The 20,239-nt window shown below is 36.7% G+C and overlaps 1 protein-coding gene and 1 long non-coding RNA gene across 4 annotated transcripts; both read right to left on the bottom strand.

The window, feature by feature from the left end:
* Positions 1-1,600: 1,600 nt before the first annotated feature.
* Positions 1,601-16,433, bottom strand: LOC110775764 (cyclin-T1-3). Of its 3 annotated transcripts, XR_008930346.1 has the most exons (9): positions 16,157-16,421; positions 14,842-15,091; positions 7,366-7,447; positions 7,094-7,228; positions 6,205-6,380; positions 5,970-6,121; positions 4,640-5,770; positions 2,416-2,709; positions 1,601-1,866 (listed from the first exon to the last, which is right to left on the bottom strand). XR_008930346.1 is itself a non-coding variant. In XM_021980367.2 (7 exons), exons 2-7 carry the CDS (start codon positions 15,066-15,068, stop codon positions 4,734-4,736), a joined length of 1,809 nt encoding a protein of 602 aa, XP_021836059.2. In that variant the 5' UTR covers positions 15,069-15,091; positions 16,157-16,421; the 3' UTR covers positions 4,261-4,733. The 3 variants fall into 3 exon arrangements, 1 of the variants encoding a protein (XP_021836059.2); XR_002529873.2 differs by lacking the exon at positions 2,416-2,709 and having other exon boundaries at positions 16,157-16,433; XM_021980367.2 differs by lacking the exons at positions 1,601-1,866; positions 2,416-2,709 and having other exon boundaries at positions 4,261-5,770.
* Positions 16,434-18,661: 2,228 nt separating this feature from the next.
* On the bottom strand, positions 18,662-19,917 carry LOC110775767 (uncharacterized). The gene is made up of 3 exons (XR_002529875.2): positions 19,665-19,917; positions 19,530-19,579; positions 18,662-18,986 (listed from the first exon to the last, which is right to left on the bottom strand). It is a non-coding gene; the product is annotated as an uncharacterized lncRNA (long non-coding RNA).
* Between the last annotated feature and the right edge of the window lie 322 nt (positions 19,918-20,239).

Below are 20,239 nucleotides of genomic sequence, written 5' to 3'. Positions count from 1 at the left end.
TTTCTGAATTAGATTTAGGTTAGGAAAAACATTAGTTTGAGTGTGGAATATAACCTTAGGTTATATTGTGTAACCGGCCAAGGCACAAGGCCTTAACCGGCCACACACTTGCCACACACCGAAGCCCACACTCGGCAGCCAAGCATCGCAGCAGTGGGTCGTGGGCCTTGCTGCTTTGGTCGCTGCGCTTCTGCCCATTGTGCGCCCACACGTTGTGCCGCGGGCTTGCTTGCTTGCTGCGTGCAAGCTTGCTGGCTCGTTGGGCCTTGCGCGCATGCGCGCTTGGTTCGACGGGTCGGCAGCTTCTTTGCGGCTCGTATTCGCGACTAACGCCTTACAGCTATTATTTATCGTATCGTACACGACGAATCACCGTCGTACGATACGATTATTCGTTTTTCCCGGCTTACGAATATTCGCGATACGATATACGATTCCGATCCAACGTCATATCGTATATTATGTTTTTCCCAAACTAATTCCCGAAAAGCTATTAAATGAATTTCTGATTCATTTAATCCGGTGATCTGATAAATGTCATTGGTGTGACCTTATAGGTTCGGTCAAGAGTAAGTTGTGAGCCTAATATAGATTAGAACTCACTGATCGGAAGCATTGCTCCAGCTAGCTGTTCCGATCACTTGATCTCACTGAACTAATTGTTCGTAATTAATCTGAACCTTGGTATTAGACTAATGCACCTAGGGTGAAGGACACAGATAAAACGTTAGATAGTTGACACAACAATACCAATACGACAATGTTGATGCAATTTCACCCACTTTGAACCATCCCAACTTCATTTGGCTCATTTAAGAACCCTGCTCTTCACCTCGACCTCTCATTCAACAAGCTATCAGGACAAATCCCAAACTCGTCCGACAATGCATCGTTTTTGTTCTCCAAGGATAACACAGTGTTAAACTCCATTGTCATAAGCAATAATTTTTTTAACTTCTAATAATCATCTTCCTCAAGGTTTGAAGAAACTTGATATAAGCCATAACATGGTTTTTGGTTCGCTTCCCAAACGACATGGACAGTTGCCGTTGCAAACATTGGATGTCAACTTCAACCCACTTTGTGGGAAGATACCAATTGGAAGGCGTTTCAACCAGTTTACCGTCACTAAGTTTTCTAATAACAAATATTTAGGGGAACCATCTATGACGATGATTATGCAAATAATGTCATCATCTTATTTTCTTACCAAAGAATTACCAAATAATATACACGGCTGTTATACTAATTGTTAACAGTATTGAAAGTGCAATAAAAAAACGCATTGAATATCCTTTATTCACTTCCCACAAGTCCACAACTGATGGTTAAATGAAATTCAAGTCGACCTTGGTTAGTTTCAAAAATTAAAAAGATAATTATCATACTCAATCCTCCATAAATTGACAAATGATTTCAGCACACTTTAAAAGCACTTCTATGCTCTAATTAGCATGGCCACCAATACCATACTGAACACTGAAAAACATCTAATAATACCCATGGTAAAATCTTGTTCAGTTATACCCATTTGTTTATATAAATATCCTATATACCAAAACAGATGCTATACCTATACTAGGGAATAATGTGAATATCATTAAACCCAGAAAATATAGTTTTATTAAAATCAAATCACAACAGATAGAGAGAGAGTACAAAATTTGATTCCCATGAACAATTGAAATGTTGTCCAGCATCGTATCAGATAATGCCAGAAAACCAAACCTGCTTACAGGTTAATTCTGCAGGTGTAAGTTACATACAACATCAACAGAATAAAACTGAAATTTGCTCATGAGCCCAGTCCTCTTTGCCAAGGAAACAGCTCTATGCACTGCTTCACCAATCTTCGGGCATTCCTAACTGGGAAATGAACATTTAATCAAATCTTTGACCAACAGCACACATTTATAGACTTTTACTCACTCTAAAACCACCTTTAAAACCTTTCTAACAACATCAATGTCTTACATACACTCGGCCAGGAAGAAAAGACAACACAACACAACACAACCAAATTGCTTTCACAAAAGAAGTAAAATCTCTAACGAAACAACTTAAAGCACCAGAACGAGTTCCCATTGAACACACAAAATTTACACACATCCTTCACAAACCGATTCAATATTTATCCATAAAACTGGCTTTCACAAACACAAAAAAATAGATGTACAAACAACTCTGTTGGGGGTCCCTTCCACGTTGTCAATGAGCAACGACTGAGTAAAACTATATAACGGTAGTAACAACAGGAGAAAGAAAAGCATACTTCAAATAATCAGATGAACCAGAAGATAAGAATGAAAACTAGACACAGTCCAAGCATGTCCATTGTCCAAGTGCTACTCCGGGAAAAAAGAAGATAAATATAAAAGGTTTGGCTGAGATATAAGATTATAAGCAGGCCTTTACTTGGCTTCTTACAGAGGGAGAGCAGGCTGGAGTGACATCCATCACCCGGAGCATCTATGACGCACCTGGGTGCCCCTTCCTCCACGTTCACCCTTAACATTTCCCTGCTCACATGCTCTACCTGAGCATAACAGGCTGAGAGGCTTCTTCTTCCTTGGTTTATACAAGAAATCCAACCATCAGCAGTGAGGCTTGGATTATGCTAACCAGGCCCAACTCTAGCGCAAAACAACTGGCCGCAATAAAAATAATATGAACAGCTCTACATGCTGCAGTCGCAAGAGTGCAGCGTCACTGGAATCAGAAAAGCAGACAACAACCCAGGTAATCCTTGGTAGCATGTAGGGTGGAGTATGATTGCCGAATTTCGGTAAAACAGGGCTAAATTGATAACTATAGTTAAAAAGTTTGCCAGCAGACAAAATCAATCAATAAAAGCAGCAGCATGGCAACACCAAATATACCACAAATTGATGAGCACAAGTAGGTCACCCAAAAGTTGAGATGACAACAAAGATAAAGACTCGAAACTTGGATTAACATAGTCATTGAAATGAACAAGTGCAACACAAGTGACAATATAAATCACTTACTAGAAGTAATTATCAACCTAGGAGTTAACTGCCAGATACTTACAACGAAGTCAAATTAGCAGATCCACATCCATATTCATAACTAGCCAAAATGCAAATAAATAAAGATAAGCGAAGTAGACACCTTCAAAATTCATAATGCATTGCTATATTACTGAACGGGTGATTCTGACAAGGTTCAATCTGGGTTACTTCAGTTCAGAACGTATTATGAGAATGAATTATGGAAGTTTAAAAATTAAGAGTCCTACGAATATCACAGTCAAATAGAAATCCTAACCTAAGTACCTAATCATTCAGATGGTTCCCTTCTTTTCCCAGAAACAATTCCCAAAGAGTGGGATCAGAAGTATTTCAAAAGACGCCTAACTACAAGATGGGAAAACCACGGTTCTCCCATTCTAAGGACGCCATTTGTGCTAAACTAATAATGAAATGAAGCCTCTGCAGAAGAAAATCTTAATAGCTCTTTTTACTTCAAATTGATCCAGGACAGCCGACACTCCTATAGTCCTATGAGCAAGCCAGCAGGAGCAACTGAAGTTTACCGAATGGGATAAAGGAAACCCTTGAAGTCACCAAAGCAATTATGAAATTTCCTTTGAAGCCACCAATGCACAGTTCCTGAGCTTCATTAGGGATTGCAATATTTTTTGGGCTATGGAAACACAGTCTGAAGCAATTAAAGACTACAGGTCAGCACTTTTGATCACACGCCTTGCCTAATAGACTGATGGAGGATATTCATGTTAGGCAGGGTGTACAGCTATGCCGTGTGAATCTGTATTGGGAACATGATTTTAGGATGGGGGACGCTATATTTGTACTGTGCTCCTGAGGAACACAAAAAAAAGGTTGTTTTCCAAAGGTATAAAATACTCGACAATAAAAAAAAATGTAAATCTTGCATCTTTTAGAAAAATCACCAAAACCTCTTCATGACGTGGACGTAGTATTGTAGATTCGAATCAGCAGAGTATCTCTTGAAAAATATAGTTTAACGCTAAGCTTTGAAAGATGATAACCTAGAGTTCTATAAAAAAGAAGAAAGGAATTCAAAGAAGAAAGGAATTCAACAGATCAAAGAAGATATACAGAGCTACCTAGCAGTCCTACAAAGTCTACAAACAGTCAAATCTGAAGGCAGCAAGTATAGGTCACACGTATATTCATTATCTAGAGGAAAAAAGCCTCTGATTTCACATCAAGCCATCAAGGCCAGGAAAATAGAAATTAGGAACTACAGTTGGACTGATGCAAATATCCAATTATGAAATTCGAATTGATGCCCATCATGTTACATGTAATAATACAGTTCACTAAATTGACTAGTTACTACAATTCTACCATGGATCACTAGTCCCATTACTCATTAGCAAGCTTCCTCCAAAGGAGGCACACAATCCAACTAGACCCAGTTGTCACCATTAACGTAGTGAACTACATGTAATCCAATCGAAAGGGGTAAGGAAAATAGTAGTCAAGTCATATAAATGGAAAGCAAAATTTTGACTCATCAGAATAAATTCCCTTGTTTTTGTTTCTCCCTTTAACACAAATGAAAGCTCGCTGAACCTCTAAGTAACAAAGTAACTCATAGAAGCACCAAATATATGTCATTCTGGGCGTACCTATATTTTAATCATGAAGCTGCATTGTGCTCTACTACAAACAATATGTAGGCAGCTAACAACCCAAATTTGCTTCATAGAAAGACAAACAGCTTCAGGCATGATTTTCCTGTACATGCCTTTTGTGATCCCTATCAGGATAGCCAAGGCGGCCGATCCTGTTTTTCTCTTCAGAAAAATCCCCTGGCCATCTTTTTCCATCACTTGTTTTGTCAGGTGGGCTCCCAGCCTTCCTTTTTCGATCATTTGGCTTAGGTGATTGATAATCCCAGCCAGAATCATCTAACGCAGACACCTCACCTTCTTCTACATTCTCAATATCGAGTCCATGTAACTGCTGACTCTTTAAGCCCATATGGTGTCGATCTCCAGAAGTCTCAAGATTCTTGCTATGGTGGGAGCTGTCATTATCTAGCCGGGAAGAGGGCTGCACCCAATTCTGCTTTTTTTCCTGCTTTATTTTCTCACTCTCAGCAGCAGCTAATTCAACCCCCTCTTCCAGCTCTTTCACAATAGGATCATACTCATCCATCGAGTCTTTCTTCCTAATCACATCTCCTCTGGACTTCCTTCTCTTTTCACGTAGTTCCTTCAACTTGTTTGTATCTATTTTCTCAATCATTTCAGATGGAGATTGGGTTTGACCAGCTTCTTTGAATTCTACATTATTGTCATGGTATTTTTCTTTCGAATCTCCCCCATCTCTTGCTCTATTTCCCCCAATATTCTTTTCTTTACTATCTTCACTACTATTCCACTCTGGGCCAGTTCTCATATTTTGATCGTCGCCCAAATTTTCTGGGTAAGCCAAGGGCTCCACAGGTCTGGGTTCTCCAAGGGTTTTGTGATCTGAGTTCCCATAGTCATTACTCCGATTATGGGATCCTCTAGAGGGTCCAGTTTGTTTGCTTGAAAGATCAGGCAATTGCTGAGCATTTGGTGGTTTCAAGGTTCCGGGTTTAGTGGTAGCTACAGCTTGAGAAGTATTGTTATTTGGTACTTGCTCTTCAGTTGAAGTTCTTGACGTTGGTCGGTTAGTAGCCCCTCCTGCTACGCTACCTTCAGCTTCACTACCTTGGTTTTGTGGTGCTCTGTTTTGTTCATACAGTTCCAACATTTGATTGCTAACCTCTGCAAAAGTAGAACAATGAAGATGAATACGGCGATCGGAATAATTTCTTACACGTATAAGAAGTATCTGCAGCTAGTAAGCTCTCCTGGCATTGGACGAGGCAAAGAAAGATAACTAATGATAGGATAAAAACAGATTACAAGAAACAACTATTGGCTACAATGATTCCATAGCGAGCTCTTAAATTAAAGGACCAACCCTCTAATTGGCGTGGGGTGACATCAAACTCTTGCCACCAGACCTTCTCGCCATCTGAAGGAAGTTTGACTTTAAGGAATTTGGCAGCAAGGAAGATGGCACCTGCTGCTATGTGATGGGGCTTAAATTGCAAGCAAAGAGATGTCCGCAGCCTACATGGCCAATTTAAGTGTCAATTATGGGTTTGGAGGAAAGATCTTCATGTCATATTACAAGATTTTCATATGCATCATACCCATCATTGACAAAATTCCATGCAACCTGAGCAAGGGCATTCTGTGCAACCTTGAATTTCTTTATAGCCTCAACAAGAGGTTTATATGGATGTTGCACATTCAGATCAAAGCCGAGAGTTGCAAGTACAACCCTTTCTCCCAATAAAATTAGTTCTTTTTGTTGTTCATACACATCCTGCATATTAAATCAAACATAAATATATCAAAACATTCACACAAAGTCATACTGAAAGTAGCTCAGTTATGCAGCTTTCAGATACTAATAAGTAAAAATAATTCCCTTTAAGAGAAAAGGAAAGAAACATAGGACATAAGAAGCTACAATATCTACGACAATAGAGATCGTACAAGAACAAACTGATTATCTGTCTCACTCAAAGTACTATTTCTACCTATCTTTTCCCGTGGCCCTTTAATCAATCATTCATTTCTTACTCAAACATACAGAATACATGTTACTCAAACATACAGCAAGATTTTTCATTTTCATCCATGCAGTCCAAGATATCAGGAAGATGAGAACCACGATAATGGAAGTAAGATAAAAAAAGAACCACAAGGAAATTGAAAGACGAAAAACATTCACAAGAATGTTTTTGCTTCATCTTTAATATGTGGGACGAAGTAATACTATAAAAAATTGTAGCCTATAGCAGCAATGTCTGTGGAGGTCCTTTGCATTCTTTTCCAAAGAAGACCCCCTTTTCAGTATTTAATATGCATACATCTTGCTGAAATATAAATATTTGATTCTAAAATCTAACAGGAAGACAACAGAAACTGGGCGGCACTAGCAAACAAAAGAAGGCAAACATGAAAGAAAACAAAGAACTTTTGCAAACAAGAAAAAGAAAGGAAAAAAATAAAACCAACAGTGATTTACGGTACTTTTTGTTTAATCTTTTGAATTGCAGCAGGATCCTTTTTATGAATTATTTCATAAGAAACAAGGATGACATCTTTCAATGGACGCGGGGTTTCTTCAACCTTTCCAGCAAGAAACATACAAGCCGTGGCAATAGTCTGCAGCACATGACAATCTAAGTTAGAGTGGGCTCCACGAAATAAGTGACATAAAAAAACATATTTTATCGGCCACTTGTAATCTTAAACAAACCACCAGAAGGAAGAAGAAAAAGTTCGCTGGAGCCTGTGCATACCCTTCTATCATTCTTGGCATGGGACTGACGGAGATAAAACCGGTGACAGAAAATAATTGCTGTAGCAATTGTTACCTGAGGTCTGCATTGACAAAAGAAAAGAAAATGAACTTACTACTGAAGCCTATATCAATGACATAAAAATCTAAAAACACTACACAGCAAGTAACATACAAAACTGTCATACCCTAATTCAATTTTCTGCAGATTCGAAAATAGTCAAAACTTAAACTGATACCAACAACCACAAAAAATTCTTCATTCAGGTGGTAATAATTATAATGAGAATCTATACCTAGAAGGCTAGGACATAAAACTACACAATTCTTTAAAACAAATAATATCAGCAGACACTTGTTCCTCCTACGACTATCCTCATTGGTCCTTTGAGTCTCCCAGGACTCATAACCCAATCCAAAGCACAGCAAACACGAAACAAAATGAACCTTAAGCAACTTTTAAGATGAATTAAACATCCTCGGAATCTATCAAATTTCCCTTCTCCTGTATTCATAAAAACCACAGTTATTATACTGTAAGATACTAAAGATCAGTGTGCAGGTAAGTTAGATTTTCAGCTTCTGATTATTAATGCATTAAATCAAATGTCTCTACTGGGTTGACCTCTTGATTCCTATATGTTGTGAAGAGATAGGGTAATGAATTTGCTTTTTTTTACCTAACTGAAACAGCCTATGCATTTATGGAGGTAATCTTAGAAGAGCCTCTTCGCAATAGTACAATTATATACTCCCTTAACACTGTCCCTGGACAGGCTTTCTTAGAGGCATTGAGTAATGATAAATTTCAACATAACTTAACATATGAGGTTCATTATTTCTTAGCTATACCACATCTTGGAAACAAACCTGGATACATAAAAAAAATGCACCCATACAATCTTGCTACATTAATCACAACATTCTAAAATCAGTAGCATGGAGAATTAACAGGACTTGTTAACAGTTCCCACGTGGGTGCATCAGTTTCACCCAGGTTCAATTCTTATAATGGTCAACCGCTTGCAAGAAAACACATTTTCAAGTGTTCCTTCCCTTGAAACGGGGGGAGGTATGAAAATTAGTAGTTTTAAAAGGTGTGTGAAGCGCGCTAAGGCGCAAATGGTTCTGGAGCCTAGGAGCGGCGCTCCCCTTTTGTGGCGATTTTATTTGTGGTTTTTTGGTCACAGAAGAGTACACAACAGTAATTTTCATAAAACTGAAAACCTTTACAATAAAACAGAGGGAATAATGGGGAGAGATTCATGCGACTCTTCAATCTTTAGTCACTGTCAACTCTGTCCTCACTGTCAAATTGTCCAGTCTGCCCTCACTATTCAGTTTCTTTAGTGACTGAATAAAAAAGGGTAAAAGAAAATAAATTTAAAAATTATATTTACATAATTGATGTTGAAATTTCGGATCGAAAGAGACACAAAAAGTAGGAAAGAAGAGAGAAAAACGATCAAAGACAAAAGAAAGAGGAAGGAAGAAGAGAGATGGTAGAAGACAGAAGAAAGATTATAGAAGAGAAGGGATAACCTGTGAACAGAGGTCAGCGAAGGGATTGGGGTTTTTCTCTCATCAGGTCAACTGATAATGCATGTGATTTTGGGATTTGGATTTTCTCTTTCCTCTAGTCTACCCAGAAGACTTTCTGTCCGTTGGGGAGCACTATATTTTGGGTTTTAAAAACAAAGCAACACATTAGCAGCTAGGCAAATCTCCTACAGAGATGCAGTGCCTTGCCCCTGGGAAAAGGCGCGTTGAGGCGCACTAGGTGCACGCCTTTTGTAGGTGGCCGCGTCTAACAATAAAAAGGTGCAAGCCGTAATGCACGCTTTTATAAAACTAAGGTATGAAAAGGACCTTCCTAGAGGCCTAGACTATAAGCCCTTGTATACCTGAAAAATCTTCTTCATCCAGTTAAGGGACGGTTCTATGTAAATCAGCTCAGCATTTATTTCTGTGCAACTTTCTGTAGCTATTTGGCAGAAGGTGCTTACGCTGTTGCAGATTCAGAGACTCCCTAAAGGACTGAAGGATGAAGTGTTTATTCTCGGTAAAATGCTAAGAAGAAAACTGCAAGCAACCACCTCATGTTAATGCTTTCCCATAGTAGGTGTATCAGATGTGGCTTGATAGGAATGCTATAATTTTCCAAGAAAAGTTGTGTTAATGTTAAAGTGCTCATTTAGAAGTATAGTCTTTCGAGGGTCTTGTAGAAATGTAGATGCTCTGATGTGTGATGAAATATGTATAGTGGCTAGTTACCTAAGAAAACCCTTCCCAAAAGGTGTGATTTAAGGCTGCTGGGGTTTTTGTTTTATTGCTTTGGTTGAGTTTGTATCCCTTCTGATGATTATCATCAATAGAGCTATTACTTACAAAAAAAAAGGAAAAAAAAAAAGAAAAGAAAATGCAGTTGTATTATCGGATAGCTAAGCTATACTGTAGAAAGGGTTGGTGACATTACTCTAGAAGTTTCCTATTCTAAAGTCTGACCTGTGCTACACAATCTAATGTACTAGAGACTGATAATTAAATCTGTTTAGTAGTTGCTCCTCGGATAGTCCATTTGAAAATAAGGTGGATTTAACCTTCAAAATTATGCTTCTTTTTTCTCCTAAACTCAGACTGACCTGCCTTACACCAGTTCACCAATTCTTGCATCCAAGTCTAGAAAAGCAATTTCATTAAAAAAGAAACAGGTACTGATGTGAGGAAAGTAAAAGAAAAAGGTCCAATTAACTCCTCTACAAACCTTGATTAGAAAATTAATAATAAAACCTTCTTTTAAACCAAATCTACCTTCTTTTCTCTCTCAAATATTCTATCTCCTTCCTGCCTCTTCTACTTTCAAATCAAACCACAAAGAGGAGAAATGAGGAAGATAGCAAAGAGTAGGCCAGAGACGAGGATGAATCTAAAATTCAGTCATTATGTAAATGCAAGAGGACCAGACAATTGTCAAGAAAGAGAGACAATCAACACTAGTTCCATACCCTCGCTTCCTCGGGAATGCAATACGAATTCCTAGACATAATTGAGCAAGAGCTGAATTCCCGGAGGGGGATGGGGGGTGATCGGAGATGCAAGTTAATGCCAGAGTGGTCGTCCCCAGCAATTTGTGCCAGAGAATCAATATCCTTTCTTAAGAGAGCACGAGATTGTTGAGGGTACTATTAAATTGAAAATGAGTGAGTTTTATTCGAGATAGGGCGTATCATATGTTTAGGCAGGAGTTTTCCCACCCCCCAAAAAAAGTTTCAGCAATTCAGCTTGTTTCGAAACACGTTTCTGGACCTTTCTAACATTTTGAAGCCAATGTCAGGCCAACAGTGTGTTTCCGCGCATCAGAGATTATAAGTCAATAGTCACCTCAGGAACAAACCCCTACTCTTTCCTTGGATGAAATTATTATAAAGACAAATCAGAATACATTAATATAATATAAGCAAACTATGAAAATAAGAGGCAGACAAAACTTTCTAAGATAACTTCCCTGCGTTAAAAGAAAAAGATAATAGACTTAGTAGGGGTCTGGGACTTGGACCTACTTTCCCAGCGTCAAAAACACCAGTCACTTTTGCTTCAGAGGAATGGATAAGGAGCAGTTTACCAAACATCTTTAAAATTATAAATAGTGTGTAGCTCAGAGTGCTGGGTTGCTATTGCGAATATCATATTACTATATTGTTTACACATGTTAGATATGCAGTTTTGTCTTTCTGTTACACATGTTACTATATTGCATCCTTTTCAACATCGCTCATCATCCTGTTTAATTACCTAATGTCCTGTGCATCATAATCCAAAGATGTACGTTAACTACTGAATATTAAATTTAAGATCTTATTTTATGATGTGTCAAAAAAACTTCTCACTCCGGTTTTCCTAAATTCTACTCACTTTCTGTTTTAAGGTGTTATATTAAGTTCTACTCACTTTTACTTTATTCCATTTATGTCAAACTTTTTATTCATATTTTATCATCTCCTACCTCACTTTTTAGGACCCAATCATATTTAATAATTCGCTTGCTCTCTATATCTCTCCTTCTACATGTAAAAATACCAACTTGGTGGTCCGGTGGTCCCAATTTTGAGTTCTTGGATTTTGTTGCTACCATAGAACTCAAGAAAATGGAGGTAGTACATAATTGTTCAAACCATAATGTATATAAGTTATTTCATAATAATATTAATTTGTATTGTACTCCCTCCGTTTTTTAATAAGTGCATCAGTTTGACCGTCATGTAGTGTTAGAAGTTTGAGTTTAAATTTAATATAATATGAGAGTGGGGTAAGTGGGTGAATAGGAAAAGGACAGTGAGAATTTCATTTATTGTAAAAATTGATGTTTGTGGTAGGAGCATGAAATGTAATATAATATGCAAGTGGGGAATGGGTGAGTAGGAAAAGGATAGTGAAAATTTCATTTATTGTAAAAATTGATGGTGTGAGTATGTGGTAGGACCATGAAATAGAGAGAAATTCAATATAATTGGGAGTGGAGAATATGGTAGGAGAAAAGAATGACAAGTACTGTTAGAAAGTTTCCAAAAATAGAAATGGTGCACTTGTTTAAAAACATCCACTTTAGGAAACTGGTGCTTTAGAAAACACAGGGAGTAAATTTCTTAGAGGAATTTAGCAATAACATACAAACAACTTGAAAAAATAATTAGTACAATTGAGCAATCACCCGGTCAGAAAGCATTATTAGTTAATGGTTAAGATGGTAAGACATCAACTTTACGTTCTTGTTATATTTTATACAGATTTTCAGAATAGGCGTGTATTACAGGGTAGTATCATTGGAATCATCATTTTATCACATGTTTACTACATGGTAACATCAACTTTCAAACCGTCTTTTTATCACATGGGCCTCCCTCGGCATGAACAACTCAAGGAAATTACACAAAAGAGAGTATAGACAAAACGGAAAAAACCACAAAACCTCAAGTCACCAAGGATTACTACATGTATATTCAAGGAGGTAACATGTAGAGCACATCAAAGAACGCCCTTATTAGTACCTAGTTCGATGCACCCAAACCAAGTCAGCAAAATAACAGAGAAAAGGAACAGAATTTACACAACACAATAGCAGAAAACCTCTATACAACTCCAATTTGATTAATTTTTAATGACAGAACTTCAATGGAATTAGAGAATAGTGACGGCAGCAGCAACAAGGGAAACAAGTCAAGAAAACAATTAAATTAAATTTTGTTTCTCAAAACTGCTGATAAAAGGTCCGGCTAGGATCTAGTGGATTGCAATATAATTGGTGCACTTCACAGTTCACAATGCTCTACTCCCATTATAAAACATCGGAATATCTTTTAATGCCCATTAGTCAGAACTATTATTCCTTAAAATCAAAGTAATCTCTCTTCCATTTCTAGCATTAAATAGTTTTCTTGAGCAATAAAATTAAAATAAGAACTATTGTCTACATATTGACAATTACTGCTCGTTTCAGAATACAACTCCGTATTCCCATAATACAATCATCAGATGGATAGGATGAAAAAAGATGAATTCTCAGAAGTCTCATTTGCCCCTTAAAAGACTAAATGGCTAGAAAGAAACAACCAAAGGTTGTATCAGAATTCTGTTTCCTAAGTAATCTACCCACTCTATCCAAGGTCATAAATAACAGAATGGTGATGGGTTGTGTAGGTGGCAAATGGTAATGGAAGTCAACAAAGAAAATCGCATGACATTAAAGAATAGTATTACCACAAACAATCACATAGAAACTCCAACATAATTTTGCACAGGAATTATTCACCACACTGCCTATTAGAATATATAGCCTCAACAAGGTATCATAATAGAGAAGGCCCAGAATGGTAGCAAAGAGAAAATATATCTTCTGGTAGGGATAAATAGGCAACTAGTAGACATGTCCCTCCCCCTATCTATACCTAGGATGCTCGGAACACAAGATGGCCCTCGATTCAACCCCATATTTCTCTCAGTTTCAGTACCCAAAAGTTCCATATAAAGAACAAAAAATAACTAAAAAACGTGCAAAGGGCTTATCACACTGCCTTCTGTGTATGAGCCTTCACATTCATCTCCATATCAAAAACTAACCCCGGTATAACACCAAAAGAAGCTTTTACACAAGTGAGCAAAGTGTAAAAGGCTGGAAATGAGAGAACATCAGGAGGAGGTACAGACAGCATGCAATGAGGAGCATACAGTACATGGTAGGGTACTACGGAGGGTTATATCGCCACCAGACCGTGGTGGGCAATGGGGTAAAATCAAATTGATGGCATTGATTACCAATTGTCCTTAGAGAAGAATATCAAAAAACGGGGGTATGGATAATCTTTGTGTGGGGTGGGGGGGGCACCTCAACAATAATCCATGTATACGAAATCGATGAATGGCCCTGGCCTATGACATGCCCGACTTACATTGCCACAAGGACATGATGGGCAACGGGTTAAATCAAATTGATGACAGTGATTACCCCCTGTCCTCAAAGAAAAATAGCACATAAACCAAAAGGGTACGGAAAATCTAGAGGGTAACTCTTCAGTAATAATCCATTTCTATGAAATTGGATGGAAGTCCATGACCTATTACAAGCATTCTCATGAATCAATCTCATGTCCTTGAATACACCGTCCTTATCAATTGAACATTGCAACATTCATAATCTAAATTAGTTTAACTTTGCATCGTTAAAATTAGAACTCGCAGTTTCTTCCATATATCATGTACCTTAACAATTATAAGATGGATAAATTATTCTCCCATAACATGAAGTCATCAACAGACCACGAAGGCTATAACTCAATAAACCAAATGATCTCGTGGTATAACTATAAAGGTCCAAATAAACAAAACAACAGAGGAAGCATTTGAATAGGAGGATAAGAAGGAAACTCCAAGTCAATTGGTTCATGGTCAAGGCAGGCTTCTTCATAAGTTGAGAATTCAAATGCATTCATTGATACAAAAAACAGGCTTGCCTACGGTTCTGCTGCCTCAGGACTTCTTTTAAAATAATAAGGATAACTTTCTGGTTGATAAATCATAAAGGCAAGCACCACAATCCTGACCTAACTGCTTATCTATATCTTCTAGGAAGTCCTATCAGATTCGAATGTTCTACTAAGAGACACCCCCCCCCCCCATTATACCATAAGACCTAATAATTATTTGCAGTCACTTCAACTGTTTTTATAAAGGCCTCTTACAAGTAAGAGGGGAGGGGATAAGAGGCAAATGTCCACGTCTACATTCCTTTCTTCAGGTCAGCGTCTAAACCAAGTAACATCCAGATTTACAAATCACAACAGTAAACAAAGATGATTATTGATAGACAGATAACGCCAGGAAAATTTCATAGTCTGAACACAGTTAAACTTTATCATGATTAAGAAACATACGGCAAGAAATGATTATCACTTGATCAAAACAGCTAAAAACAGCCAGAACTCACACTTTGAGTCTCATTCCTAAATCTTGTAGAAAGGTGCAGTATGACTTGCGCAAGTATGTTTCCTTTTTCAGGTCAATACTTTCACGTCTAGATGGTGAATCCTCTTCAATTTCCTTCCTAGAAAAGTACCATCGACCACCATCCTCAGGCTTCTCTTGAGGTGATCTGAGTGACCCCACTTCCGGAGCTCCAATCTGTGAGGAATCTCCGGAAGCCAAACTGGCCATATCAAATCTTCCAGCAATACTCTCTGAGGGAAAAAGAGAAAGGGTTAGATCAACCCAAATGTGATCCTAGTGTGATGAAGCTCTAGTAATCCATAAAAGTAAACATGAATTAGGCTTTCCAATTCTCCACACCCCCCCCCCCACAATTCTCTTATAAACATGAAATTTCAACATAAATCTTTTCATACACACAACGCAAACACCAAAAAAACACATTGATTCGTGTACACATGCACTTTCTGCTCAAATTAGAAGCGTAACCTAATTTTGTAATTTGTATTCATCATTCAGAAATGAGTGTGACACTCTTGATCAGAACTCATAATTCATTGAACTGCATTACTTGTACTAAATAGAATAACTACATGAAGCAACCCATAACTCTAAAAACAGCAAAGACCACAGTAATCATTGTTGTGTGAAAGCCAATTGTGTCCTGATGGTGTCAATCTAGTGCCATGAAAGGATGAGAGTTTTCCATAATTGAGATATTCAAAAGTTTAATTCTTTTCTATTTAACATGTTAGCTGGATAAAAATTAAGAAACGCAATTCATCAAAAGAACATGAATTACTAAAAGAGCACTAAATACATATACAACTACAACCAGTACAACCTAACTCGTGTTCAGGTTCCGTGCGGTCCAAACCCGGTGAACTCAGGGATCCTTTGAACACTGTCACTAACAAAAAATACACACTAAGAGAACACTCAAAAAGAATAATGATTCGTCAACCCACAAACTTCCTTGGGGTCATCCCATCAAAAACAATAATTTTTCACCAATTAAATACTTAATCCTACTCTAATGCAGCGTTACTAAAGTAAAAAGATTTAGAATTTAACAATTTCTCGCAAGATTGTCGAACTTATATCGAATTGTTAAAGAAGAGATCAGAAGAAGAAAAAAAAGCAGCGAAGAAACTATGAAACAACAAATCGAACTTCAAAAAACGAAAAAGAGCAAAATATTAGTACCCACTATAATTCAATCTATTCCCGTTAAAATTTACAGAAAAATCCATTGAATTGAAGGAAAATCAAGCTCGTTATTTTAAAAATCAAATTTGAGAGGAGAGAGAAAGTACCAAAAGATCAGCAGCGTAGATAGTCGTGAAGGAGATAAGGATGCGGAAAACGGGAAAGATCCGGAGGCGTCGAAGACGGAGGCGGCGAAAGGAGGAGAAAAGGGCCGGAAATAGGGAGGCGCCGGAGGATGGTGGACGAAGAACTGAAACTAGGGTTTGGGATGAGAAGACATGGGCGAGAAGATGATGAACCCAAAAATACAAAATTTTATTTTCGGGCAACTTTTGCCAAAGAGGAAAGAATGGGAGTTCAGAATCGAACTCACCTTCATTATCTTCTTCTTTTTATTTATTTTTTATCTTCATTTAAATTGTGTTATTTTTCTCCGCCCTCTCCATGATTGGCGAGCAATGTATATTAAGGGGATATTTTCGTAAATACGTTGTCAAAATATTCAATTTAAATAATCTTTTTTTTATATTAAAACTAAATTTTAGCCCGTGCGATGCACGGATCGAAAATTCTAAAGTAAATGTCATATACCGCTATTTACCACTAACTAAATAATTAAACGCCGTGTACCTCTATGTACTACATTTATTTATTTAAATTTCTGCAATTTTTATATCAATGTTATAGGTTCTCTAAGTTGGTATTCAGTTTATAATGTTTGTTAGAGGTTCTAGGATTAAGTCCTAATTATATTTTTTTTCTCATTTTTTTTTTTATAATTTCTTGAAATATTTACATTATACCTTTTAAAATAGTTGTCACATCAGCCATCCGATCTAATGTCTAATGCAATGGTATTATTTACGGTTTTTTCATGAAATGCCCCTAAGGTTTGCAATAATGCACCAAATACCCTTGCGCGTTTCAAAATTCATAGAATACCCCTATTTTTTCTGAACTGTTCATCAAATACCCCTATTATGACTTTCCGTTAGTCCTCCGTTAAGTCATGTTTATAATTCACCAAATACACCTATTTATAAACTTTTTGCATAATACACATCTATTTATAAAGTTTTTTGCACCAAATACCCAAACAGCTTATACCATTAATAAATGAATTTGAAGCCCAAAATTGAAGATCAATACATCTGAAAATTGAAGAACAAAACCCATAATATTTTTTTTGGTAAATAAGGCAAATTTTATTACCAAAATGGTAGAAACCAGTTAAGAACAAACCCAAATAACAAGGAAACAAACAGCAAGGGGAGCACAACCGCATCCCTAACTAAAACACAAAAAAACATTAATTACAAGCCACTCGGACTGCAAAACAACCAGCAGAACCAGAGCAGCAAAGAACAAACAAGCATAAACACAACATCAGCAGCTGGGAAGCAAACCAGTAAGCAAGCAAACCACAGCCTTAACTGGACATCCTGCACACAAGGACTGCACAGCAGCAGCAAAACCAAAACCAGGTGTTCAAAACCAGCCTTAACTGGGCACCCTGCACACAAGAACTTCACAGCAGCAGCACAACCAAAACCAGGTCAAACACCTGATACAAAGACCATAGTATTGCACAGCAGCATCAAGCAGAAAGGGAGAGCTTGCAGAGAACCTGCAGAAACCAGAACCTGCAGAATGACTACAACACATACACATCCTTCACCACATACACAGCAGGAGCAACCATGAAACATACACAGCCTTCAAACACAAAAACCCATAATATTGAAGAAGAGAACATTAAATTTTGAGAGTTTAATTCCTAAAATCGAAAAATCTAAACTACAAATTCGAATTCCAGTGTCTACAATCTCTCTCTAATCTACCGAAATTCTGCTGTTTTTCGCCCCTTGCTGCTGCCGCTGCTATTCTATGCTCACGAAGAACTCAGATCCAAAATCTAAAATAGGAAAAGCAACGAAAATCAAAATCTGAAAAACAAATGTTGCTCCAAAATCTCCTCTAATTTCATATGCTCCCTCGATTTAGTTATGTATTCTCTCTTAATTGTTGCGCTAGCCTCTATGTTCTCTACTCTATCTATTTTTGTTCTCCGTCCTTCGTCATCGGCTTAAACCTCCCCTTCTTCATCAAACTTCAATTCACGATTTCAATTCACTAGAAAATTTGGGTTCGATTATTTGGGGATTTGAGTTAGCAATTGATGTTTGATGAAGATGGTTTGAAGAAGGAAAAATTGTGGTTGGGTTCACCATTTTGATACCCAGGAAAAAGAGATGTGAGATTGAGAGGAGAGAGGAGGGTGAGGGGAGAAGAGAAACGATGAAGAAGAAGAAGAGGGGCGAGTATTTAAGAAGGGCCAGAAACAACAGAGGAGATGAGAGGAGAGAGAAGAAATAAGATTTTTTTTTTTTTTTAAGTTAAAATGTAGAATATTGGGTGAATAAGGGCATAAACGTAAATTAACGTTAACGGAGTACTAACGGCCGTTAAATCCAAGGGCATTTGGTGCACTTTAAGTTTAAATAGGGGTATTCTATGAATTTTGAAACGCGCAGGGGTATTTGGTGCATTATTGCAAAGCTTAGGGGCATTTCATGAAAAAACCGTATTATTTATCTAATGCAACCCACTTGTTTCCCATTTGAATCACTGCACTATTTTATTTATCGAGGTAAATATATAATGTTCATAACAAATAAATAATTACAACACTAACAAAATTAAATGATAATAAAAACTCTTATTCCATTAGAAAAGATCTATACTTTATTTACATTATTGTCCGATCTTGAAGACAAAGCTTCACCAAAATAATTAAGGAATTCACCTAAATGTAACCTCATCAAAGAATAAAATAAAAATAAAAAACTCTAAAAAGATTACTAAGTAATTGCCAAGAATTGCATTTCAATTATCATATCATTCTTCCTCCACTACACCATTTAGTTCATAATGTACCTACATATACACCAACTAACATTAGAGAATAAGTTCATTATGTACCATCTTTAAGTTTAAAGTAGAATAAACATAAAGATAGCTAAGTTCAACATAAAAATGAATTGAATCATCAAGTATGCCAGAGAAACATTCAATCATATCATGCATTTGAACTACTGCATTCTTGCGCTTATTCAATTCATACAAAATAGTGAAATACATACATCTGCACAACATATCTAACATATGAACACAATAATTCGTCAATGGAAAACAAAATTTAATAATTAAATTGATGTTATCACGGTCAAAAGAATATCATATTTTTGGCAATTATAATAAATTATTGGAAATTTAGACATCTTCTTCCTGAAATGCAATATTGTCAACTGGAAAAAAAAAAAAAAAAAAAAAAAAAACCATTACCATAATATAACAGACCCTTACTGAAGATGATATAATAAAAAATAAAAAAAACCTAATTTCACAATTTATAGGTCAAATTGCATATAGAGATATCAATGAATCAATAATTTGCAGAGGAAAAAATCGAATTCATACCTTGAATTAAGCGATGTATGAGAGACCACAGGAACAATAGAAGCCCTACACTGCGCTACACCAAAATTGACTCGTATTTCAAAATGCAGATTAGGGTTTTAGTGTGATTATAAGAAGAGCAAACAAATAAATTACCTTAATGACCATATATTGTTGAATTCTGCCTATTTGGAACCACAATTTTGCCGAAGAGGCGGGCAGCCAATATCTTGTCGAAGAGAATGAAAAATTCTATTAATTAGACCAGAATATGAAGATAAATTTTCAAATTATATCTGATTTGTAATTTGGGCAAACCCAATATTTGATTATGGAAAATATCAATGGAGAGAAGGAGGCAGAATAGAAGAGAAGGTTGGGGGAATTGAAGGAGGTAGCTCAAACGTGATTTTTTTTTATAGATAAATGAGATTTATTTAATAATTAATTCTTATTAAATTAATTAACTAGTAATTACTTAGTAATACATAGCAGTACATATCACTTCTGGTACATAGCAGTACATGATGTTCGATGTAGACTCATTCTGCACGGATTCTATTAATTGTTAAGTTAAAATAAAACTCCTATATATACCAACTGCTATATTTTAAATATTATACTACCTCCGTTCCTTAATGTTCTTTACGGTTACTATTTGCACGGACTTCAATGCAATATTTATTGACTTATATATCCATTTTCGTGTGTGAAAAAATTATAAAAATTTG

This window comes from Spinacia oleracea, chromosome 3 (assembly GCF_020520425.1).
Source record: "Spinacia oleracea cultivar Varoflay chromosome 3, BTI_SOV_V1, whole genome shotgun sequence".
Classification (NCBI taxonomy): domain Eukaryota; kingdom Viridiplantae; phylum Streptophyta; class Magnoliopsida; order Caryophyllales; family Amaranthaceae; genus Spinacia; species Spinacia oleracea.
Note: the sequence above shows the minus strand (reverse complement) of the source record. Positions and strands in the feature narration are given on the sequence as shown.

Coding starts and splice junctions, on each gene's coding strand:
- LOC110775764 (XM_021980367.2), bottom strand. CDS start 15,068: ATGGCCAGTTTGGCTTCCGGAGATTCCTCACAGATTGGAGCTCCGGAA. Junction 7,448..14,841: donor TTAGGAATGAGACTCAAAGT/GTGAGTTCTGGC, acceptor TTGTCAATGCAG/ACCTCAGGTAACAATTGCTA. Junction 5,771..5,969: donor CACCCCACGCCAATTAGAGG/GTTGGTCCTTTA, acceptor CTACTTTTGCAG/AGGTTAGCAATCAAATGTTG.